The 26,979-nt window shown below is 36.0% G+C and overlaps 1 protein-coding gene across 3 annotated transcripts in view; it reads right to left on the bottom strand.

The window, feature by feature from the left end:
- The window catches only part of LOC114634049 (amine sulfotransferase-like), a 71,624-nt gene that overhangs the window by 39,594 nt on the left and 5,051 nt on the right, over positions 1-26,979 (bottom strand). For all 3 annotated transcript variants that reach the window (XM_028782680.1, XM_028782678.1, XM_028782679.1), the window contains 3 exons: positions 20,686-20,894; positions 12,976-13,102; positions 11,871-11,965 (listed from right to left, as the gene is read on the bottom strand). In XM_028782680.1, the coding sequence (XP_028638513.1) occupies positions 11,871-11,965; positions 12,976-13,102; positions 20,686-20,894 (431 nt within the window). The remainder of the gene's footprint in view (positions 1-11,870; positions 11,966-12,975; positions 13,103-20,685; positions 20,895-26,979) is intronic.

The raw sequence follows: 26,979 nt of genomic DNA, 5'->3' as shown, positions 1-26,979 counted from the left end.
GTCCGCCTTCCAGGTCACCCTATGCAATGCCCCCATCTCATTCTCCCTCCATGTTGTGTCTAACCCGCTCCTTCCCTCACCCCTCTAGCATCCCCCTATGCTAGGGCAACAAGCCTCCATTGGACAAAGAGCCTCCCCTCCCTTTGGTGCCAGATAAGGCAATCTTCTGCTACATATGTACTTGCAGCCATGGATCCCTCCTTGTATACTATTTGACTGGTGGTTTATTTGGGGGGTAGTTCTGGGGGTCCAGTTAGTTGATACTGTTATCTTTCCTATGGAGTTGCAATCTCTTTCAGCTCCTTCAGCCCTTCCCCTAACTCTTCCACTGGGGTCATCATGGTCAGTCAAATGGCTGGCTGTGAGTGTCTGAATCTGTCTTAGTCAGATGCTGGCGGAGCCTCTCAGAGGAGACCCACATTAGGCTCCTGTCTGTGAGCACTTCTTGCCATCAGCAATAATGTCTGAGTTTGGTGTCTGCAGATGGGATGGATCCCAAGGTGGGGTGGTCTCTGGATGGCCTTTCCTTCAGTCTCTGCTCCATTTTTTGACCCGGGGTTTCCATTAGACAGGAACAGTTCTGGGTTAAAAATTTTGAGATGGGTGGGTGGTCCCATTCCTCAACTCAGGGGCTTTGCCTATCTACTGGAGATTCTTTTCTTCAGGTTCTATCTTTTGTCTGTTGGGTATTTTGGCTATTGTCATCCCTGTTGATTTCTGCGAACCTCTTGCTTTCCTAGCATCTGGGACTTTCTAGTGGTTCCTCCCAAAACCAGATCTCCATCCTCCCCACTGCTACATATTTCCATTCATACTCCTGACCCTCTGGACTTCTCACCTGTCTCTTCCTACCTGATCCTGCAACTCTTTTTCCCCTCCCCCTTCTCTCTCCCTCCCAGGTCTCTCTCTCTCTCTGCTGTCCTCCCTCCCTCTACCTCCCTACCTCTCTCCACATCCGTACCTCCCTCAACCACTCTACCTCCTTATATCTATCTCCCTCCCTCTACCTCCCATGATTATTTTGTTCCTCCTTCTAAGTAGAATTGAAGGATCAACAATTTGCTCATTCTTATTACCATTCATATCTGGGAGTTGTATCATGGCCACTCTGAGTTTTTGGGGCTATAATCCACTTCTCAGTGACTACATACCATGTGTGTCCTTTTGGGTCTGTGTTACCTCATTCAGAATGATATTTTCTACTATCCACTTGCATGCAAAATTCATTACTTCCTCATTTTTATTAGCAGAGTAGTACTACATTGTGGAAATGTATCACATTTCCTCTATCCATTCGACAATCGAAGGACATCTAGGTTGTCTCCAGCTTCTGGCTATTGTAAATAAGGCTTCTATGAGCACAGTTGAGCATGTTTCCTTGTTATATGTTGGAGCATCTTTTGGGTATATAGCTGGATCTTCGGGTAGAACTATTTCCAGTTTTCTGAGGAACTGCCAGATTAATTTACAAAGTAGTTGTACCAGCTTGCAATCCCACCAGCAGTGGATGAGTATTCCTCTTTCTCCACATCCACACCAGCATCTGCTGTTGCCTGAGTTTTTGATCTTAGCTATTCTCACTGGTGTGAGCTGGAATCTCAGGGTTGTTTTGATTTGCATTTCCCTGATGACTAAAGATGTTGAACATTTCTTTAGGTGCTTCTCTGCAATTCAAGATTCCTCAGTTGAGAATTTTTTATTTAGCTCTATACCCCATTTTTAATGGGGTTATTTGGCTCTCTGGAATGTAACCTCTTGAATTCTTTTTATATTTTGGATGTTAGCCCTCTATCAGATGTAGAGTTATTAAAGATCTTTTCTCAATCTGTAGGCTGCCGTTTTGTCCTATTGACAGTGTTCTTTGGCTTACAGAAGATTTTTAATTTTATGACGTTTAATTTGTCAATTGTTGAGCCATTGGTATTCTCTTCAGGAAAATTTCCCCTGTGCCAATGTGTTCCAGGCTCTTTCCCACTTTCTTTTCTATTAGTTTCAGTGTATCTTGTTTTATGTGGAGGTCCTTGATCCACTTGGTCTTGAGCTTTGTACAAGGAGATAAGAATGGATCAATTTACATGCAGACTGCCAGATGAACCAGCACTACTTGTTGATAATGGTGTCCTTTTTCCACTGGATGGGTTTGGCTCCTTTGCCAATGATCAAGTGACCATAGGTGTGTGAGTTTATTTCTGGGTATTCAATTCCATTCCATTTATCTAGCTGTCTGTCTCTGTACCAATACCTTGCAATTTTTTTTCACTATTGCTCTGTAGTACAGCTTGACATCAGGACTGGTGAGTCCCCCAAGAAGTTATTTTATTGTTGATAATTGTTTTAACTATCCTGGGTTTTTTGTTATTCCAAATGAAGTTAAGAATTGCTCTATCTCTGTGAAGAATTGAGTTGTAATTTTGATGGAGAATGCATTGAATCTGTAGATTGCATTTGGTAAAATGGCCATTTTAGTATGTTAATCCTGTTGATCCATGAGCATGGGAGATCTTTTTATCTTCAGAAGTCTTCTAAATTTTTTTTCTTAAGATACTTAAAGTTCTTATCATATAGATCTTTCACTTGAAGCCAAACCCATCCAGTGGAAAAAGGACACCATCATCAACAAGTAGTGCTGGTTCATCTGGCAGTCTGCATGTAAATTTCACATGGTTAGAGTTATACCAAGATATTTTACATTATTTGAGATTATTGTGTTTTTTCCTAATTTCTTTCTCAACCTTTTATCCTTTGTGGAGAGGAAGGCTACTGATTTGTTTAGTTTTATATCCGGCCACATTTCTGAAGTCATTTATTCGCTGTAGGAGTTCTCTGATAGAATTTTTGGGGTTGCTTACATATACTATCATATCGTCTTCAAATAGTGATATCTTGACTTCTTCCTTTCCAATTTGTAAAACTTTGACCTCCTTCTGTAGTCTATTTGCTCTAGCTATAACTTTGAGTACTATACTGAATAAATAGGAAGAGAGTGGACAGCCTTGTCTTGTCTCTGATTGCAGTGGGATTGTTTCAAGGTTCTCTCCACCTAATTTAATGTTGACTATTTGTTTGCTGTATATTTCTTTTATTAGGTTTAGGTATATGCCTTGAACACCTGATCTTCCAAGAATACAAAAATCTTACAAATTAATAAGATAACTCATTTGAAAAGTAGGCAGAAACCAGAATAGATAATTCACTAAAGATTACATATGAATAAACATTGGGATAACATTATTTACTATCAGAAAATTAGACATTAAAGCCAGAGTGTAGTACCATTTTACACCCCATAAAAGGCCACCATCATAATAACAATTAGCAGTTGAGGAGAATGTGGAGACAATGAAATAGGCATGTGCACAATGTATGGTAATTTAAAAGGTTTTTTTCATGTCCTTCCTGTCTGAGCTAGTGCGCTGAGAAAACATTGGGCACTAGCTCTGCATCCATTCCCACAATATCCAGAAGAAGCTCAATTTCCAGGCAGTATAACATGCCGAGGATCATAGAATCTCAGGAGATTAGTCACACCAGGAATTGAGGTTCTTAGAAGCAGCTTGACTCCCAGGAGCTCTGACATGCCCAGGATCTCAGGATCACAGGATCACAGAATCACAGAGACACCAAGACTCTGTGGAGTTCTAACACAACCAGGATCATAGAAGGGACAGACTCAAAGTCAGAGGGGGTGAGGTCAAGTAGCGCTAGAGATAACCAGATGGAGAGAGGCAAGCATAAGAACTTAAACAACAAAAAACCAAGGTTACATGGCAACATCAGAACCCAGTTCTTCCACCATAGCAATTCCTGGATACACCATCACACCAGAAAAGCAAGATTCAGATCTAAAATCACTTTTCATGATGATGATAGAAGATATGAAGAAGGACATAAATAACACCCTTAAAAAATACAGGAGGACACAGGCAAGCAGCTAGAGCCCTTAAAGAGGAAACACAAAAGTCACTTAAATAATTACAGGAAAACACAACCAAGCAGTAGAAGGAATTGAACAAGACCATATAGGATCTAAAAGTGGAAATAGAAACAATAAAGAAATCACAAAGGGAGACTATCCTGGAAGGAAAGGGATCAGGATTCATAGATGCAAGCATCACAAATAGAATACACAAAATAGAAGAGAGAATCTCGGGGACAGAAGACCATAAAAATTCACATAGACCCTGAGAGAATATTACGGCCTGATTTCAATACCTCACTTTTGATTCAAGATAGGCTATCCAAATTAAAAATCAATCATTAAATTAGAATGAATCATCATTAAATTACATCACAGACTAAAAAGTTATGACAACTATCTACAGAATATTCTATCTGCATTTGTCTCATTTCTACTGTGATAAAAACAGTGACCACACATTGGCACAACAGTCAAAGAAAATGCAAAATGCAAAAAGCCCCTAACCCAAAAACATCCAGGACATCCAGGACACAATGAGAAGACCAAACCTAAGGATAATAGGTATAGAAGAAAGTGAAGATTCCAAACTTAAATGTCCAGTAAATGTCTTCAACATAATTATAGAAGAAAACTGCCCTTACCTAAAGAAAGAGATGCCCATGAACATACAAGAAACCTATAGAACTCCAAATAGACTGGACCAGAAAAGAAAGTCCTCCTGTCACATTATAGTCAAGACACTAAATGCACAAAACAAAGAATGAATATTAAAAGCAGTAAGGGAAAAATATCAAGTAACATATAAAGAATCACACCATCAGAATTACACCAGAATTCTCATCAAAGCCTGTAAAAGCAAGAAGATCATAGGCAGATGTCATATAGACCCTAAGAGAACACAGATGCTAGCCCAGGCTACTGTAGCCAGCAAAACTCTCAGTTACCATAGATAGAGAAACCTAGATATTCCATGACAAAACCAAATTCATACAATATCTTTCCACAAATCCAGCTCTACAAAAATAATAGATGGAAAATTTCAACACAAGGAGGGAAACATCACCCTAGAAAAGACAAGAAAGTAATATTCTATCAACAGTCAAAAGAAGATAGCCACACAAGCATAATTCGATCTCTAAAAACAAAAATAACAGGAAGCAACAATTACTTTTTCAAAATATCTCTTAGCATCAATGGACTCAGTTCTCCAAAAAAAGACAAAGACTAATGGACTGGATATGTAAACAGGACCCAGAATTTTGCTACATATAGGAAATGCACCTCAGTAACAAAGACAGACACTGCCTCAAAGTAAAAGGCTGGGAAAAAACTTTTCCAAGCAAATAATCCCAAGAAACAACCTGGAGTAGCCATTCTAATATGGAATAAAATTGACTTTCAACAAAAAGTTATCAAAAAAGACAACGAAGGACACTTCATACTTCAAAGGAAAATCTACCAAGATGAACTCTCAATTCTAAACATCTATGCTCCAAATGCAAAGGAACCTACATTCATAAAGAAACTTTACAAAAGCTGAAACACACATTGCATCTCACACAATGATAGTAGGAGACATCAATACCCCACTCTCATCAATCGACAGATCATGGAAACAGAAACTAAATAGAGACACAGTGGAACTAAGAGAAGTTATGGGAAAAATGGATTTAACAGATTTTTACAAAACCTTTTTTCCTAAAACAAAAGAATATAACTTCTCAGCACCTCAGGGTATCATCTCCAAAATTGTCCATACAATTAGTCACAAAACAGAACTCAACAAATACAAGGTCATTGAAACAATCCCAAGCATTGTATCAGATCACCATGGACTAAGGCTGGTCTTTAATAAAAACAAAAACACCGGAAAACCCACATACACCTGGAAGCTGAACAAAGCCCTACTCAATGATAACTTGGTCAAGGAAGAAGAGAGAGAGAGAGAGAGAGAAACAGAGAAATTAAAGACATTTTAGAATTTATTGAAAATGAAGGCACAACATACAAAACCTTATGGGACACAACAAAAGCAGTGCTAAGAAGAAAGCTCATAGCTCTAAGTGCCTCCAAAAAGAAACTCTTTAGAGCATACACTAGGAACTTGACAGCACACCTGAAAGCTCTAAAACGAATAGAAGCAAATACACCCAAGTGGAGTAGATAGCAGGAAATAATCACATTCAGGGCTGAAATCAACTAAGTAGAAACAAAAAGAACTACACAAAGAATCAACTGAACCAGGAGCTGGTTCTTTGAGAAAATCAACAAGATAAATAAACTACTAGCCAGACTAACCAGGGAGCACAGAGACAGTATCCAAATTAATAAAATCAGAAATTAAAAAGGAGACATAACAACAGAAACTGAGAAAATTAAAGAAATCATCCAATCCTACTACAAAAGCCTGTACTCAGCCAAATTGGGAAATCTGAATGAAATGGACAATTTTCTAGACATATACCAGGTGCCAAAGTTAAATCAGGATCAGATAAACCATCTTAACAGTCCTATAACCCCAAAGAAATAGAAGCATTCCTTAAAAGTCTCTCATCCAAAAACAGCCAAGGACTAGATGGTTTTAGTGCAGAATTCTATCAGATCTTCAAAGAAGACCTAATACTAATACTCTTGAAACTATTCCACAAAATAGAACCAGAAGGAGCAGTACCAAGTTGATTCTATGAAGCTACAATTACACTTATACCTAAACAATGCAAAGACCCAACAAAGACAGAAACTAAAACCAATTTCCCTTTGAACATCGATGCTAAAATACTTAATAAAATTCTCTCAAACCAAATCCAGGAATACGTCAATGTGATCATTCACCACAATTAAGTAGGCTTCATCCCAGGGATGCAGGGATACTTCAATATATGGAAATCCATAAATGTAATCCACTAAAAAAACAAACTCAAAGAAAAAACCACATGATAGTTTCACTAGAAGCTGAAAATGCAGTTGACACAATTCAACATTCCTTCATGTTAAAAGTCTTGGAAAGATCAGTAATTCAAGGCCCATGCCTAAACATAGTAAATACAGCAAATCAGTAGCCAACATCAAACTAAATGGGGAGAAACTTCAAGCAATCTCATTTAAATCAAGGTCTAGACAAGGCTGCCCACATTCTACCTATCTATTCAATATAGTAATTGAAGTTCTAGCTAAAGCAATTAGACAACAAAAGGAGGTCAAAAGGATACAAATTGGAAAGTCAAAATATCACTATTTGAAGATATTATGGTAGTATACTTAAGTGATCCCAAAAATTCCACCAGAGAATTCCTAAACCTGATAAGCAACTTCAGTGAAGTGGCTGGATATAAAATTAATTCAAATAAATCAGTAGCCTTCCTCTACTCAAAGGATAAACAGGCTGAGAAAGAAATTAGGGAAATGACACCCTTTGCAATAGTCACAAATAATATAAAATATCTTAGTGTGACTCTAACCAAACAAATGAGAGATCTGTATGATAAGAACGTCAAGTCTCTGAAGAAAAAAATCATAGATGATCTCAGAAGACGGAAGGATCTCTCATGCTCATGGATAGGCAGAATTAATGTAGTAAAAATGATCATCTTGGTGAAAGCAAACTGCAGATTCAATGCAATCCCCATCAAAATTCCAACTCAATTCTTTATAGAGTTATAAAGAGCAATTCTCAACTTCATTTAGAATAACAAAAACCCAGGATAGCAAAAACTATTCGCATCAATAAAAGAACTTCTATGGAAATCACCATCTTTAAGCTATATTACAAAGCAATAGTGAAAAAACTCTCGATAAGACAAAAGTGGCAACCAACAGATTGGGAAAAGATCTTTACCAATCCTTTACCTGATAGATGGCTAATATCCAATATATACAAGGAACTCAAGAAGTTAGACTACAGAGAATCAAATAACCCTATTTAAAGTAGGGCACAGGGCTAAACAAAGAATGCTCAACTGAGGAAACATGAATGGCAAAGAAGTTCCTAAAGAAATTTTCAGCATCCTTAGTCATCAGGGAAATGCAAATCAAAACAACCCTGAGATTCCACTTCACACCAGACAGAAAGGTTAAGATAAAAAACTCAGGTGACAGCAAATGCTGGCAAGAATGTAGAGAAAGAGGAACACTCCTCCATTGTTGGTGGAATTGCAAACTGGTACAACCACTCTGGAAATCAGTCTGGGGGTTCCTCAGATAATGTGACAAAATATTACCTGAGGACCCAGCTCTACTACTCCTCAGCATATACCCAGAAGAAGCTCAAATATATAACAAGGACACATGCTCCACTATGTTCATAGCAGCCTTATTTATAATACCCAGAAGCTGGAAAGAACCCAGATGTCCTGCAACAGAGAAATGGATACAGAAAATGTGGTACATTTATAATGGAGTACGACTCAGCTTATAAAAACAATGAATTCATGAAATTCACAGGCAGTTGGATGGAGCTTGAAAATATCAACCTGAGTGAGGTAACCCAGTCAAAAAAGAACACAAATAGTATGCACTCACTGATAAGTGGATATTAGCACAAATGCTTGGAATACCCAAGATAAAATTCACAGACCACATGAAGTTCAAGAAGAAGTAAGACCAATGTGTGGATACTTCAGTGATTCTTAAAAGGGGGAACAAAATATCATGGGGGAAAAATGGAAACAAAGTGTGGAGCAGAGACTGAAGGAAAGGCTGTCCAGAGACTACCTCATCTGGAGATCCATTCCATATACAGTCACCAAACCCCACACTATTGTGGATGGCAAGAAGTGCATGCTGACAGGAGACTGATATAGCTGTCCACTGAGATGCTCTGCCAAAGCCTGACAAATACGGAGGCGGATGCTCACAGCCAACCATTGGATGTGGGCTGTCCCACATCAATTACTAATTAAGAAAATGCCTTACACCTGTGTCTTATGGAGACTTTTGTCAATTGAGTTTCTTTCCTTTCAGAAAACTCTAGACTGTATGCCAGGCTGACATAAGAGCAACCAACACACATGGTTACATTTGTATGAATAACCAGAGCAGGCAAGCATACAGGAACAGAGGCAGAGAATGGTTTATGGGGAGCAGTATTTGGAAGCAGATGGCACCACAAATGGACACAAAGATTCTTGAGGGGATTATAAGACTTTTCTACAACTAAATTGTACCTGTTATTTCTTAACATGATGAAGTCACAAAAAAATTGTGAACTTATACATTTAAAATGGGCACATTTTGTAGAATGAAAATTATATTTTTGCAAAGCGTTCAACAAGGCAAATAATTTTAAATTAATTTTTAATATATTTAAATTTTATTTTATTATAGCTTATATTATTTTATTTAAAATACAATTAACATTGTTTTTCCTTTTCCTCTTCCTCCAGCCAGCCCCTCCCATAATTCCCCCTTTAACCTCATGGTCTATTTGTGTTTAATTGTTATTATTACATTTATATGTAACCAAATAAACATATATAAATATTTTTTAAAAAATGAAAACAGATGTTCTCAAATGTGTGTAGAGAGAATGCCATACACTGTCAATAAGATTATAACCTGGTGCATTTACTATAGAATTCAACATGAAGTTTTCATTTTTTTAAATCCTAAAATTAAACTACTGTGTGACCTTGTGATAGTGTTTTCTAAGTCAGCACAACATATAGACACTTAGACATCCATTTATATCTTTAAATTTTTTACAGGTATGTGTATATGCATGTTACATCTGTGTCTAAATACACACATGCATTATTTTATAGGCCAGAGAGTAATGTCTCATAGTGAGTGTCTTCTACTATGTGAGTCCCAAGGATCAAACTCAAAATTGTCAGACAATTACCTTTACCATCTGAGCCAACTCACTAACCCCATGTGTCAATTTTTATAGCTTTAATTTTCATGGTAGCCAAAAGAAAAGACAAGAAGTCCATCAATAGTTGATTGAATAGAGAAAGATGTGGTACACAATGGAGTTGTGTACAGCCATAAGAAAAATTACAACAGGACACTTATATGAAAATGGATAGAACTGCATATCAGTATGTTGGCTGAAATAAGATAGATTCAGAAAGAAAAACACTCCAAGTTTTTTTTTTAATGTGGAAAATATACATAAAATTATATACATGAGTATGCATTTTTATGTGGGTTTGATCACAAAATAGAGAGGAGCTCATGAGAAGGAATTATGAAAAGTGAGTAATAAAGATGGTTGTAGAACACATGTACCAAGAAAGCAAGCAGGGGTGGCAGGACTGACTGGAGAACAAAATGGAACTAGCTAGAGGAAAATGATGATTTAAGGACTGGGGGAGGAGAAGGACAAGAAATGAGAAAATGTGACGGTGTAAATAAAAGTGTTTGGGTATTCCAACCTAAGAACTTGGTAGAAAATAAATTTAAGAAAAGAAAAGAAGGTAAAAAGGATAAAACTGTTTTCCTTTGAAGTGAAACATGATGGCAAGTCAATAGACGGTTTGAAGACACCACAATGAGGGAATGAGGAGTTGCAGTTCAATGGACAAATGGCAAGAAAAAGAAAAGATCTTATAATTTGTTCTCAGAGAGTTTAATTTTTCATGATGAGAAGAGATGTCTTTAAATGTTTCTATTTCCTTTCTGAGTATACAACAAACATCAGTGCAGAGGAACTTAAAATGCTTTCCATATGAGAACTACTAAGCCTTAGACAGATTGACCCACAATAGTCTCCAAATAACACAAAGCTGATCACTGTTGGGAACAAAGGAAGGGCTTTCTAAAGGAAGGGCTTTCTAAAGGAAGGGCTTGCTGCTGCCTTATGTGTTTTTGTTTGTAATCGATCATGTGAAAGAAAGTTATATGGCCCATATGATAACAATCTCATAGCAATTAACTTATTTCTACAAATAACTTTTTGTACAATGAACATGAAGGGACAAAAAAAGTAAGGCAACATGGTCAAGAAGAAACAGAAAATATGATGATAGAAATAGAAAAACATGTTAAAACTACTGAAAAATTCAACATAACTCTGGGTATTACATTCAAGGAGATAAAATATAAAATTAAAAATTGTTCAAAACCCTTGCTTCTGGCTGGGAATTTATGTTAGTAGAACATTAGTATGAGACTCTGGTTTCAATCACCAGCATAGAAACAAACAAAACAACCAAATAACTAGATATTCAAGGTGACATACCAGATGAGACATTGAGGGAATAAACCATGGAAAACAGTGTAGATCTTCATAATTAAAAAGAGCCCACCATATGATCAGTGACCATGTTACTAGTTATATAGCCAATGAAATAGCATCACCATACTCAACCCTATTATCATCCAATGCTGTACCACTTTCTCTATAGTCAAGGCATGCACTGGTTTGATATAGAAAAGAAAAAAAAGTCATTATATATATATATATATTTGAGTATTATTTAAAAATACACAAAGAAAGGTAAAAACTTATTGATGAAAATAGATGAACATTAAAAGACCAGATTAAGTGAAACCAGTCAATGCAGAGAAATAGTTGCCACATCTCTTTCCCACATAGAAAAGCAAAAAGCAACAAACAAACAAACAACTTGTCATTTTAATGTTGAACTATGATTACTAGGAATTATGAAGACTCCTGAGCAAGGAAAGGGTGAAAGTGTAAGAGAGTGATTGCCAGTCCATGCTATGTTCATAGATGGAAATAAAACAACAAATCTACTAATTGAAATGAAGGCTGATAATTTCTTTAAAAGGGAAATCTACCCTAAATATGTAAGATTGTCTTTATTGACACAGGTAGCTACACTAGTAAGAATCCCAAGGGATCACTACAGGGAGAAGACAGTCCAGAAACACATCAGTCCATAAAAGAGGACCTGGGTGTCAGAAACGTCCTTCAACAGGAAGACCAAGGAGCAGCAAGGTATGAGGATACCTGGTAGTGTGTGGTTTAAACTCAAAGACATCTTACCTTTTTCAAATCTTCATAGCTCAGGAACATTATATTGAAGTCATGTCTGTGCTCATACCAGCCTCTAATGTGATCAAACCAACGGCTTCCTACAACTGAAGGACAAGTTACTGAGGACCAAAGTGAAGGCATTATGCATACTGAACACAAAACTCAATTTGTTTTCTTTGCTTGTTTAGACCATCAGGAATCAAAATGAAACCCCTATAATTGAATGTCTATATGACTACTTTAAAGAAATTATTTGTGTAGTCACAATATTTTCAAATACTGGGTAAAGTTTACTCTTCTGTTCCTTAAATATGGCTTTGTTATATTAACTCTTAGAAGCTCCTACATCAAATTTTCATGAACTTTCCTTATCTTTCATTCTGTGCCTTGCCAATAAAATCTGCCTAGCCAAAACAAAGCTTTAGAAACAGAATAGGTGGGACTTCTGATTCTAAGAAGGTTAGAAACAGAAAGAGGAGAGGAGGAAGGAGCTATAGGGGAAGTGAAGAAAACATGTGGAGAAGAGAATGGAATCAAGAAAGGATGATAAATTTCAAGTACTTTGATTGAGAATATAGTCTGTGAGGAAACCTGACTAACTTGGAGCTTTAGAAAGGAGTAGTAATTGCCTAGTATTTTTCTCAAGGAAATTTTAATAAATCTTAGTATTTCTGTAAGGTTATTGGGTAATTAGCTTGTTAAGAAATACAGCTGTCAGATTAATTCATTCTTGATTTTCAGTTAAAGGAAAAATGAAAAACTCAGTGTTCTTCCAAGTGTATGCTATGCAGAGTACACATTCACTCTCAACTTTAGCTGCATGACTCTTCCTGTGGCGTAAGCTAGGGGGAAAATCAATAAAGTATTTGTAAACATCTTATGGTCTTACAAAATATCTCCTACTTAACACAGCATTGTAAAGTTAACAACTGTCACATGGTCCTACCAATGGCTGAAAAACTGTTCTGCATTAGGTTGGGTTGATCAAAATTATTATTACTCTATATATGCATCCCACTGGCCCCCCGATCTCTTTGCTAAATGTTCCCTACATTGAAATGGTTTACGTGTCATCTCTCCTTTTTATATTAGTGAGAGTGATAAATGTTGTTACCTTTTCCATCTAGAAATTTTTCCACATAATTGTCTATGGTATCTATAGGTTCAAAGGTAACCACCCATTTTGAAAAATGAAAAAATGAGATCAAAACATCTTTGGGATTTCTGTAAATATAAAGAATCTGCAGAAAAAATAGAAAGTTGCTTTAGTAATTCTTAGTTATCCTATTAAGTTCTGAACAATTATATAATTCATTTTCTAAAGACATCTTTATATTCATCCAGGTAATAGTTATGAAAGTTTTGTTAGTTATGAACTTGTTTCATACTATAAAACATGAATGAATATTTTTATTTACATAGTATTTGATACATGTACAATAAAACAAGTCACCTTTCTAGAAATTATATTATTTGTAAAGTTGGTGAACACAGTAAGTACATTTTTCTTAAGGCTATAACAAATGACATTGATTGACTTATCTGAGATATTTGATATATAGCAAAGGTAATACTGGAAATAAATAGAAAATATTTTTAAATGAAATGTTATCTTGGTACAAGCATCAACTGTACCCACATATAGAAAGAAAATTCATGAGAGGTCCATCTTCCTTCACACCTAGACCTCTACCTGCAATCATGGATCAGCAAACTACATACCACCCCACAGCGCTGCTACATCCAGGGAATACTGAAGCTATCTTGGGCAACCAGAGGCTTACTACTCCCAGAGAGACTACCAGACCAGCCAACACCAGAAACAAGCAGATGTTAAAAGGCAAGTGCAAGAACATAATCAACAGAAGCCAGTGCAATAGGCATCATCAGAACCCAGAAAGCTCTGGATGCCTTTACACACCTGAAAAGCAAGGTTTTGACCTTAAATCACATCCCATGAAGATGATGGAGGGAGGCCTTTAAAGAGGATATAAATAAATATCTTAAAGAAACACAGGAAAACATAATCAAACAGATAGAAACAAATAAATCCCTTAAAGAAATAAAGAGAAATATAATCAAACAGGTGAAGGAATTGAATAAAACAGTCCAAGACCTAAAACATGGAAATAATACCTATAAAAAAGCATTAATGGAGGCATCCATGGAGATGGAATACCTGTGAAATCAAACAGGAATTACAAACTCAATCATATCCAACAGAATATAAGAGATGGAAGAGAAAATCTCAGGTATAGAAGATATCATAGAAGAAAATGTTACATTGGTCAAAGAAAATGCCCAAAATTACAAGAACACAATCAACAGATGCTAGTACAGTATGACACAATCAGAAGCTAGCTCTCTACTACAGCAAGCCCTGGATGTCCTAACACACCTGAAGAGTAAGACCTTAAATCTTATGTCAAAAAGATGAAAGAGTACATAGTTTCTAACACAAAACATCCAGGAAATTTGGAACACTAAGAAAGGACCAAACCTAAGAACAAGAGGACTAAAAGAGGGTGAAGATTCCCATTCTAAGGGCCAGAAAATTCCTTCAACAAAATCATAGACAAAAAAATTCCATAACCTAAAGAAGGAGATGGTTATAAGCCAAATAAATTGGACCAGAAAAGAAAATACTCCTGCAACGTAATGAAATGAAAACACTAAATGAACAAAACATAGAAGGAATATTAAAAGTCACAAAGGAAAAGGACCAAGTAACATACAAAGCATACCTATCAAAACTTTACCTGACTTCTCAACAGCGACTATAAAAGCCAGAGAATCTTATACATATATCTTGCAGACCCTAAGAGACCACAGATGCCAACACAAACTACTATACCCAGTGAAACTTTCAATCACCATAGATGGAGAAACCAAGACATTTCATGACAACACCAATGTTTAAACATATCTTTCTACCAATCCAGCCCTATAGAGTATACTAGAAGGAAAATTCCAATACAATGAAGGTAACTACATCCAAGAAAACACAAGAAATTAATAATCTCACACCAAAACCAAAGTAAGGGAAACACACACACAGAGAGACACACACACACACAATCACCACCAACAACAAAATGACAGGAGCTAATAATCATTCGTTATCAGTATCCAACATCAATGGACTCAGTTCACCAATAAAAAGACACAGGCTAACAGACTGGATACTTAAATGGTGTCCATCAATCTACTACATACAAAAACCATACCTCAGCAACAAAAAAGACACTACTTCAGAATAATGGGCAGGAAAAAGGTTCCCAACCAAATGGACTGAAGATGCAAACTGGAGTAGCCATTCTAATATCTAACAAAATATACTACAAGCCAAAAGTAATCAAAAGAGATGGGAAAGGACACTTTAGATCCATTGAAGGAAAAATCCACCAGGATGACACTTTAGTTCTGAACATCTGTGTCCCAAAAGTAATAGTATCCACATTCATTAAAAAAAAATTACTAAACCTCAAATGACACATTGAACCCACTACAATAATAATGAGGGACTTCAACACTCCACTCTTACCAATGGACAGGTCATTGAAAGAGAAACTAAACAGACTAATAATTAAATTAACAGAGGCTATGATTGAAATGGAAGTGACATATATCTACAGAAATTTTCACCCCAAAACAAAAGAATATACCTCTTCTCAGCACCTCATTAAACCTTACCCAAAAATTGACCATATATTTAAGAACAACATAAGCCTCAAAAGACATAAGAAGATTTAAACAAACCCTTGCATCTTATCAAATCAGCATAGAATAAGGCTGGAATTTAACAACAGAAACAACAGAAAGCCCACATATTCATGGAAATTGAACAACTCTCAACTCAATGATAACTTGGTCAGGGAAGAAATAAAGAAATTAAAGAATTTCTAGAGATCAAGAAAAATAAAGACATAACATTCCCAAGTTTATGGAACACAATAAAAGCAGTGCTAAAAGGAAAGTTGATAGCACTAAGTGCCTTCATAAAGAAATTGGAGAAGTCTTCTACTAGCAATTTAACAGCATACCTGAAAACTCTAAAACAAAAAGAAACAAACTCAAGAAGAGTAGATGGCAGGAAACAGTCAAACTCAGGGCAGAAATCAATCAATTAGAAAAAAAGAGACCAATAAAAAGAATCAACAAAACCAAGAGTTGGATCATTGAGAAAATCAACAAGACAAACAAACTTCTAGCTAAAAATACCTAAAAGGCAGAGAGGCAATATCCGTGTTAACAAAATTAGAAATGAACAGGGAAACATTGTAACAGAAACTGAGAAATTTCTTTAAAAAATATCATCAAATTTTATTTCAAAAGTCTGAGGTACTAGACAAAAATGGAAAATCTAAATGAAATGGATGATTTTCTAGACAGATGCACCTTACCAAAATTAAATCAAGATCTGGTAAACTATCTATGCTGTTTTATAACCCCTGAAGAAATAAAAGCAGTCATGTAAAAATCTCCCAATCAAAACAATTTCAAGGCCAGATAGTCTTAGTGCAGAATCCTACCAGACATTCAAAGAAGAATTAATACCAATACTCCTCAAACTATTACACACAACAAAAAACAGAAGGAACACTAGCTACCTAATTCTATGAGGCCACAGTCACTCTGATACCTATACCACACAAAGACTCAACAAAGAAAATTTCATGACCATCAATGTCAAAATACTCAATAAAATTCTTGCAAACCAAATCCAAGAATACATCAAAAATACATTCACCAGGATCAAGTAGGCTTTATCCCAGGAGTACAGGGATGGTCCAATATATGAAAATCTATCAACATAACATACTATATAAATAAATTGCAAAAAAAATAATCATGTCATCATCTCACTAGATGCTGAAAACCCTTCAACAAAATCCAACTCCATTTCATGTTAAAGTTTTAGACAGATCAGGGATACAAAGCACATATCTAAATATAGTAAAAGTAAAAATACAACAAGTCAATACCAAACATGAAATTAAATGTAGAGAAACATAAAGCTGTCCCACTAAATCATGACAAGACAAAGCTGCCTACTCTCTCCCTACTTATTCAATATACTAATTGGAATTCTAGCTAGAGCTATAAAACAACAAAAGAAGATCAAAGGGTTACAAATTGGAGAGAAAGAAGTTAATGTATCACCATTTATGGATGATATGATAGTGTATATAAGCAACCCCAAAAATTCTAACAGAAAATATCTACAGCTGATAAACAACTTCAGCAAAGTAGCTGGTTATAAAATTCACTCAAAGAAATTAGTAGCCCTCCTTTACAAAATTATAAATGGGCTGAGAATGAAATTCAGAAGCAATACCCTTCATAATAGCCACAAATAATATAAAATATCTTGTTATAACTGCAATCAAGCAAATGAAAGTTCAGCATGAAAAGAACTTTAAGTCCCTAGAGATAGAAACTGAAGAAGATTTCAGAAGATAGAAAGAGATCTCATGCTTATGGATCAGTAGGATTAACATTCTGAAAATGGCCATCTTAACCAAAAGCCAAATCTACAGTTTCAATGGAATTCCCATCAAAATTCCAGCACAATTCTTTAAAAACCTTGAAAGAGGAATTCTCAACATCATTGGAAAAGCAAAAAACCCAGGACAGCTAAACTAATTCTGAATGATAAGAGGACTTCTAGAGGCATCATCACCACTGATTTCCAGCTGTATTATAAAGCAATAGTTATAAAAAACAACATTGTATTTGCATAGAAACTAACAGGTTGATCAATGAAATTGAATGGAAGACCCAGAAATAAACCCACACAACTATGGACATTTGATCTTTGACAAACAAGCCAAAATCATACATTGAAAAAAAAGAAATCACCCCCAAGATATGGTGCTGATCTAACTGAATGTCTGCATGTAGAAAAATACAAGTAGATTCATATTTATAACCCTGCATAAAACTCAAGTCCAAGTGGATCAATGACCTTAAAATAGAACTAGATACTCTAAACCTCATGGACGAGAAAGTGGGACATAGCCTTGAATGCATTTGTATCAGAGACAATTTCTTGAACAGAATATCAATGTCTCAGGCTCTAAGATCAACAATTGATAAATAAGATCTCCCAAAACTGAAAAGATCCTGTAAGGCAAAGGACAATGTCAACAGGACAAAATGCCAACCTACCATTTGGAAAAAGATTTTCGTTGGCTCTACAAGCAACAGAGGGCTAATATCCAAAAAAATACAAAGAACTCAAGAAGTTAGACTCCAACCAACCAAAAAAGGCAAATTAAAAATAGGGTACAGCACTAAAAGAAAATTCTCAACAGAGGAATCTAAAATGGTTAAGAAGCACTTAAATAAATGTTTGACGTCTTTAGCCATTAGGGAAATGCAAATCAAAATGACCCTGAGATTCTATCTTATAACAATCAGAATGGCCAAGATCAAGAACTCAAACAACAACACATCCTGGTGAGAATGTGGAGAAAAAGGAGCACACCTACATTACTGGTAGGATTAAAAACTTGCACATCTACTTTGAAATCAATCTGGCAGTTTCTCAGAAAATAGGAAAAAGTTTTAACTAGAGACCTTGCTATACAGCTCCTGGCCATATACCCAGAAGATACTCCACAAGGATTCATGTTCCACTATGTTTATACCAGTTTTATTCATAGTAACCAGAAAGTGAAAACAACCCAGTTTCTGGACACAGAAAATGTGGTTCATTTCAACAATGGAGTACTATTCAGCTACTAAAAACAAGGGCATCTTAAATTTTGCAGGCAAGTGGATGGTACTAGAAAATACCATCCTGAGTGAGATAACCCAGACCAAAAGGACATGCATGGTATGTATGTACTGATGACTGGATATTAGCCAGGAAGTGCAGGATACCTGTGATATAACCCACAGACTCAAAGAAGTTAAAAAAGAAGGAAGGCTCACACAATCGAGGATGTTTGAGTCTCAATTAGAAGTGGTGAATAATATAGTCATAGGAGGCAGAGAGAGGAAGGGAATTTGATGGGAGAGGGAGGACAAAAAAAAAAAAAAACGAAGAGTCTACCTCCTATACCCCCTATAGCCTAGCAAGACCCCCAATGAGGGATAAGGACACCAACCCACCCACAACACTTTCCATCCAAAATTTGTCCTATCTGAAAAAAATACATAGATGAAGATGGAGCAGAGACTAAAGGAATAGACAAACAATAACTTGTTCAACTTAAGACCTACCCCACTGGCAAGCCCCAATACTTGACACTATTAATGATATTCTTTTATGTTTGCAGAGAGGAGCCTAGTATAATTGTCCTCTTGGAGGCTCTGCCCATCAACTGACTGAAGGAGATGCAGATAACCCCAGCCAACAATTGCAAGGATGACAGGGACTCTTACAGAAGAGTTGTAGAAAGAATTGAAGGTCTTGAAGGAAATAGATACTCCACAGAAAGACTAACATAATCAACTAACCTAGACACTTGGGAGCTCTCAGAGACTATGACACCAACCAAAGAGCATACACATGCTGAACCAAACCATTAGTATATTGTGTGGCCTTTTCTGCCTGCAGTAGGAGAAGATGTGCCTAACCTTACAGGGTCTTGATGCACCAGAGTTGTGGGATACCCAAGGAGGCCACACTCTCAGAGGAGAAGGGGAAGGAGGATGGGAAGGGACTCTGTGATGGGGTAAATGGGAGGGGGACAGTATTTGTAATATTGATTAATAATAAATTTTAAACATTCTATCATACTATTATGCATAATAACTAATTAGTATATTAAAGGCATTAGACCAAAAATAAACATATTTCTTGTCTTGAAGCAAGGAAAGATTTCTTAAGTGAGGTCTTGTTCTGATAGACTTTTATTTGGGTTTTTCTTTTGAGAAAGAACTTAAAGTAGGGAGGATAGGAGTAAGGAGAGAATCTGGAAGGATGTGGGAAATGAATAATCATTGACAAGTATATTGTGAGTATTAGATCAATAATAGATATAATTCTAGTCTTGAAATAAGGAACAATTTCTTCAATAAAGTCTCGATATTATATTAGCGTTTTTGTTTTTGTTTTGTTTTGTTTTAGAAGAACTTAAAGTTGGGTGGTAGGGATGGGGAAAGGATCTGAAAGGACTTGGGAAAGAGGTAGAATATTGGCCAAATTATATTTAATTTAAAATGGTTTAAGTAATAAAAATATGATAAAAAAGAAAATAGTTAAGTAATGAGTTTATATTTTTAAAAAGTCGATATGATTGATACTATAAATAAGAATATTCTAATCAAATTAAACCACAAAATTATAAAGATTTATAAAACATAAGAAAGGTCACAAGTATAACTATATCAGTATCCAAATGTAACAGAACTAAATTCAGTACGAAAATTATACTAAAGTTATAGTAATGAAAAATCTAGGCACATAGTAGAGCCCTTTCACAGAATCATAACTCATCCTAGCTAATAAATATCAAACATATTTTATCTCATTATTAAGTACAGATATGCACATTAAAACCAGTGTGAGTCATCATCCAATAACTACCACACTGACGAAAATTTAAGCATGATGTATCAAGTTACTAAAAGAAAACATAAGAATTTATGCTTTTCTGATTTTAGCAATACATGATTATTCATTTTCTTCAGAAACACAACACCACCTCTTTCAGTTGAGTACTCTGCTATGTGTGGCTCTGCAGTTCCATTCACGACATAGATTCTAGGAAAACTGGCGGAAGAATGCTCAAGAACTAATTCTGAAGTAATGATATTATCCAATAATTAAAGTATTTTATCTATGCAAAAAGTAATAAGCTCTCTTACATACTTTAGTCTTTTTTTCCTTGAGACCTTTTGGAACTAAGTAATATGGAAGGTGGGAAGTGAAGATGCGAGGTGATGACATTTTGGCGAAGTCTAAATTATGAATATTGTACTCCAAGAATGGTGCTCTATCTATTGTTGATATGTTTTCAGTCTTGTTCCGGTGACCCTCATAATAAATCAAGCTGAGGATATGCTGAGTCCAGATGGTACCTGTAAAAATAGATAACAATCCTGAGGTGGGTTTAAATAATAAATATCCATGGTAATGCCATCCATCATAAAGTCATTGATGCATTTTGAAAATATTCCGTATATACTAATGAGCATGTGGAGTTTTTGCTTTATTTTTCTGTATAATTAGATAAGACTACAAAAGATATAAACAGTGGTCCTATGTTGCAGGATATTTGATCACATAGTGAGATTGTATACTAGAAAAATCTGTCTCTGGTTGTGCTGTGGCCTTATCCTAGCACCTACCTTTCTTTAGTCCTAGAGCTTTGTGATAATTGCAAACAAAATTAAATAAAGTCAACAGTAGTTTAACAAGCAGAGAAAGCAGCTGTTTGACAGGGAGTTTACATAGAAAAAAACAAATAGAGTGGATGAAGTCAAGAGGTCAAACAGACACAGGAAGTAGAAAAGAGGAACACTCGATCTGAAGGGTTTTTAAGACTGTGTAGAGAAAGAAAGCAGACTCTTTTTCTAGGATGACAACTGAGGAGGAATGTCAGCTGGGTTCTTTCTCTGTCTCTCTAAGCCAGGCAGGCTTTCAACCCATCATCTGGCTCTTGAGTCTTCATTTGGTAAAATCAAATGATTGGAATTTTCTTTTAAAAACAACAATACTGATTTCAATTTTGAATTGTATAGAAAGTTTTTGTCTTCATTTCTTGATAGTGATTATTCAAATTATTCCTGTAATTTCTCTGTATTCTATGTTCCATGGAAAGTCTTCTTGTAGTGCTCTAAATTTCCTTTGGACAGATACTATTTGTAGATGTTAATAGATACAGTCTTACTAGACTATATATAGTGCTAAACTTACACCAGGGTTTGTAGCATTTATATATTACTGTTGTTTCGAGCATTATGACACATTTTTTTCTTGATCTTCAGAAACATTTCATTTTGCATATTGGGCCCCTTATACTGTGCATCACAGGCAGTGGTAATTTTCTCTGAGATGTCCTTGAAGTTCATCAATATAGTACTTCAAGTCCTAGTTAGAGCAATAAGACAACTAAAAGAGATCAAGGGGATACAAACTGTGAAGGAATAGTCCAAGTGTTGCAATTCACAGATGATATGATAGTATACATAAAAGATGTAACAAAATTCCACCAGAATACTCTGACAACTGATAAACAACTTCAACAAAGTGACTAGACAAAAAATTATCTCTAAAAGTCAATAGCACTCCTTTGTACGAATGACAAAAGGACTGAGAAAGAAGTTAGGAAGAAAACCTCCTTTGTAATAGCCACAAATAATATGAAATATCTTGGTGTAACTATAACCAAGCAAGTGAAGGACCTATATGACAAGAACTTTAAGTTTCTGAAGAAAGAAATTGAAGAAAGTGTCAGAAGTTTGAAATAGCTTCCATGTTTATGGATTGGTATGATTAACATGATGAAAACAGATACCTTCCTAAAAGCAATATACAGATTAAATGGGATTCTCATCAAAATTTCAACACAATTCTTTACAGATCTTGAAAGAACAATTCTCATCTTTATATGGAAAGACAAGAAAACCCAGAGTAGCTAAAAGAATCTTGAACAAACAAACAAACAAAACAAACAACTTCTGGAAATATTACATATCACCATCCCTGACTTCAAGCTATACTACAGATAAATAGTTACGAAAACTTCATGGTATTAGTATAGAAACAGACAGGTTGATCAATGGAATTGAACTCAAGTCCTAGAAATTAACCCACATAGCTAGATATTTCCGATTTTCACAAAGAAGTCAAAACCATACAATGGAAAAAGAGAGCCTGTTCAAGAAATGGTGCTGGTCTAACTGGATTCTGTATGTAGAGGAATGCAAATAGATCCATATTTTTTACTTTGCACAAAACTCAAGTCCAAGTGATTCAAATACCTCAAAGGAAAACTGGATACACTAAACCTAATAGAACAGAAAGTAGGGAGTAGCCTTGAACTCATTAGTGTAGGAGACAACTTCCTGAATAGAACACCCATAGATCAGGCACTAAGTTCAACAATCAATAGATGCAACCTTATGAAAGTGAAAAGTTTCTCTAAGGCAAAGAACACTGCTAAAAGAACAGAATGATGGCCTACAAATTAGTGAAGCATTTTCACCAACTTGATATCTGACACAGGGCTAATATCTAAAATATACAAAGAACTCAAGAAGATAGACACCAATGATCCAGACAACCCAATTAAAAATCAGTACAGAGTTAAACAGACTTCTCAACAGAGAAATCTCTAATGGACCAGAAAACTTAAAGAATGTTCAGTGTCCTTAGTCATCAGGGAAACACAAATCAAAATGATTCTGAGATTCCATCTTACATGCTTTAGAGTGGCTAACATAAAAACTCAAGGAATAGCACACATTCCAAGGAACAGGAACAGGGATATGGAGAAAGAACACTCCTTCATTGCTGGTGGGAGTGCAAACTTGTATGAGCACTCTGGAAATCAATTTGTCAGTGTCTCAGAAAATTGAAAATAGTTGTACCTCAAGATGCAGCTATATCACACTCCTAGGTATATACCCAAAAGATGTTCCATCATCCCAGAAGGACACTTGCTCAATTATGTTCATAGCAGCTATATTCATAATAGCCAGAAACTTCAAACAAGCCAGATGTCCTGCAACTGAAAAATGGATTTTAAAAAATTTGGTTCATTTACACAATGAAATAATAATCAGCTTTTAAAAATAAGGACATCAAGAATTTTGCAGGCAAATGGATGGAACTAGAAATTATCATTCTAAATGAGGTAACTCAGACCCACGAAAGATAGATATGGCATGTAATAAGTCATAAAATACAAGATAACCAGGCTATAATCTACAAACCCAAAGAAGCCAAATAACAAGGAAGGTCCAAGAGAGGATGACTGAATCTCTCTCAGATGGGGATATAAAATAGATATTGGAGGTAGATGGATCTGGGTTGGAGAACAAATGAAGAAGGAAATGAGGGCAGTGGGATCAGGTGTAGGAAGAGTACAGGAGAGAAAATAGAAATCAGTACTGGGCAGTGGGCCATCTCTAGAATGTGCCAGCAACCTGGGACAGTGGGAGGCCCCAGGGAGTCTGAGATTAATTCTACCTGAGACTACTAGCAGCGCAGGGATATGGAGACTGAAATGGATATCTTTTGTAGCCAAGCAATTCTCCCAGTGGAGTGTTATGGACAGCAATCCACCCACAAAACCATTGGCCATAGAAGATATGTAAAGACAAAGATGGAGCAGAGATGGAAGGATCAGCCAACTGAATGACTTGCCTGAATTGAAATCTGCACAAATGGGCAGGAAACAATTCTTGACACTATTAATGATATTCTGTTATTCTTATAGATAAGAACCTAGTATAACTGTTTTCTGAGAGTTTCCACCAGCAGCCAATGGAAACAAATGGACAGACCCACAGCCTATCACTAGATGGAGTGCAAGGAGTCTTATGGAACAGTTGAAAGCAGAACTGAGGAACCCAAAGTGTATAGAGACTCCACAGGAACACAGTCGACTAACCTCGACCCTTGGGATCTCCCAGACACTGAACTACCAACCAAAGAGTGAGCATGGGCTGGAACTAGGCTTCCCTCACATATGTAGCAGATATGCATCTTGGTCTTCATGTAGGTCCCACAACAACTGGAGTGGTAGTTGTCCCTCAACCTGTTGCCTGCCTGTGGATCCTGTTTCTCTAACTGGGATGTGTTGTCTGGCCTCAGTGGAAGAGGATGCATCTAGCCTTGCAGTAAATTGATCTGCCAGTGTAGGGTGATATGCTAGGCAGTGAGAGTTCATCTCTCAGAGAAGAAGGGGACAGGGGAGTAGAGGGAGATGCTATGTGAAGGAGGTCCTGTGAGATCGGGGTGATATTGCAATGTAAAGTGAATGAATTTATCAATGAATGGATGAACAAAAGAATGAAAAATATACAAAGATAATGATGATACAGGAAAGGTTCAAAATTTACAAATAAGTCTAAATAAAATGGAAACAAACACTAAGAGACAGAGCAAGCAAGGTCAGAACATATTACACCATCTTGTAACAAGACTTCAGGGAAATCTATATCTGTTAAGAAACTTAAAATGATTTTCCCAGCCTTGATAAAGAAACTATCAGGAGATGAGAGAAACCCAAAACCTTATTGAGAATTCAAATGGCAACCTATAGAAGCACTGTATTTTAAAAGATTTAAGGAAGCAATAACAAATTATGGTCTACACTCAACATAGATCAAACAGATACTCAATAACTGGGCCACATAATCATATAACTTCGAAAGATTCATGAGATTTAATAATAGCCATCCTAAGGCCTGGCCCTCAATTAAAATGGCTGATACTGTGGAAAGATGAAGCTTCAATCGGGAAGCAACAAAATAAGATTAGAAGCATTGATATTGTCAAGAATCAATTATGAAATTAAGGTCCATATTTTGAATTAATAGTACAGGTTACCCTTGATGATGATCTCCTACAACAATGTCCTGGAACAGTATCATACAATATAGCTTTAAGTGCTTGGGACAAGGTTGAACAACAGGGACAAGCTGAATTGTATACAGAGATAACCCAGTGTTCAAATAAATCATTTTACAAAGACTAACTACAGATCTAAATAAAGAAATATGAGATCTAAGTGCTAAAGAAAATTTAATTGAATCTTTAGCTTTTGAAAATGTTAATGCTGAATACAAAAAGGCTGCTATACCTTTAAGGGCCAAATAACACACCTCTTTATAAATGGATTAAAACTGCTGAGGACACAGAGCTTAATGCTCACAATTGAATTATGGTTGGACAATTACAGCATAAAAATTCCATTGCTATGGCTGTGTGAACAATCGAATCATTCCATAAAGGACTTCAAACAAACAGAACCTAAGGATATATTCTTCTATAATAATAATGACTCAGGGAAATAGTTTCTAATGAAATGTAGAAGATGTAGAAAGAACTGTCATATGGCTCATGAATGTATGTCATCCAAAGTAATAGAAGCTTGTAAATATGGTACAGAGATAGAGGAAGACATGAGAGTAGGGGAGGGAGGGGGTGGAAGGAGTCCAGAAACATGGAGAAGACCTGAAGCATGGGAGTTGAACAGAGGTAATTAATCATGTAGTAGAATGTAGATTCAAATAAATGGAATATTAAGCTATGTTCTAATCAAGGAACTAACCAAAGCTTATGGCCAAGGTGTTTGTAGATATATTTTGAGTCTCTGAGCCATTATTCCCTATGCTTGGGGCCAGGAGGAAAAACTCGATTTTACACATGCTTCTTAAACTGTGTTAAGTAGATCTCAGTTTCTGTGGAATAATTTTAATGTAAGTGATATTCAGTATAAAATTCATACTAAATCATCAAGCATTTGCAATAAGAAGAAAAGATTTAAGACTGTATCACTCCTGTCTGCAAGAACAGGTCAGTGCTGAACAAGTGCCTGCTCTTGGCTCTATGCTGAACATTTCATTCCCATAACTTGCCATCATAGTGTACAGTATATGCACTGAAAGTGGCCTTCTATCATACAGATTGAAGCTTCATTTACATTTTATCTGATCATAGATTCTTTTTTATTGCACATTTTATTTATTTACAATACAGATGTCATCACTTTTCCCCATTTGCCCTCTCTAAAACCCCTTATCCTATACCCCCTCTTCCTTTATGCTTTTATATCATTTTGATTACATGCATGTATTAAGGTCAGTTCTAGGTTGAGGGTCTAGCAATACAATAGATGCAAATAGTCAAGGAACAAGCAATTCAATAAATACAAACAGTCAAAGAAAAAGCAAGCCATTAAACCCAGTTACATGAACACTCCCTTGATCACTGTTTCTAAAGGCTTATCAGGATAACCAAAGTATCTGAGCCTATTTCCCTATCCTAGCCCAAGGTCATTTTCATGTCTGAAGCCTACAACTTTGTTCTGGCTTGAAATTTAGATTCCTGTCTGAAATTACTTCTTTGTTCTGGCCTAATATTTAGATTCCTGCCTGTGATTTCTTGTTTCTTGAAGCCTATGATTTAGACTCCTAGTTGAAATTACTTTTT

The sequence above is a fragment of the Grammomys surdaster genome, unplaced genomic scaffold (assembly GCF_004785775.1).
Source record: "Grammomys surdaster isolate TR1022 unplaced genomic scaffold, NIH_TR_1.0 842, whole genome shotgun sequence".
Classification (NCBI taxonomy): domain Eukaryota; kingdom Metazoa; phylum Chordata; class Mammalia; order Rodentia; family Muridae; genus Grammomys; species Grammomys surdaster.
This window is presented reverse-complemented; position numbering and strand designations above follow the sequence as displayed.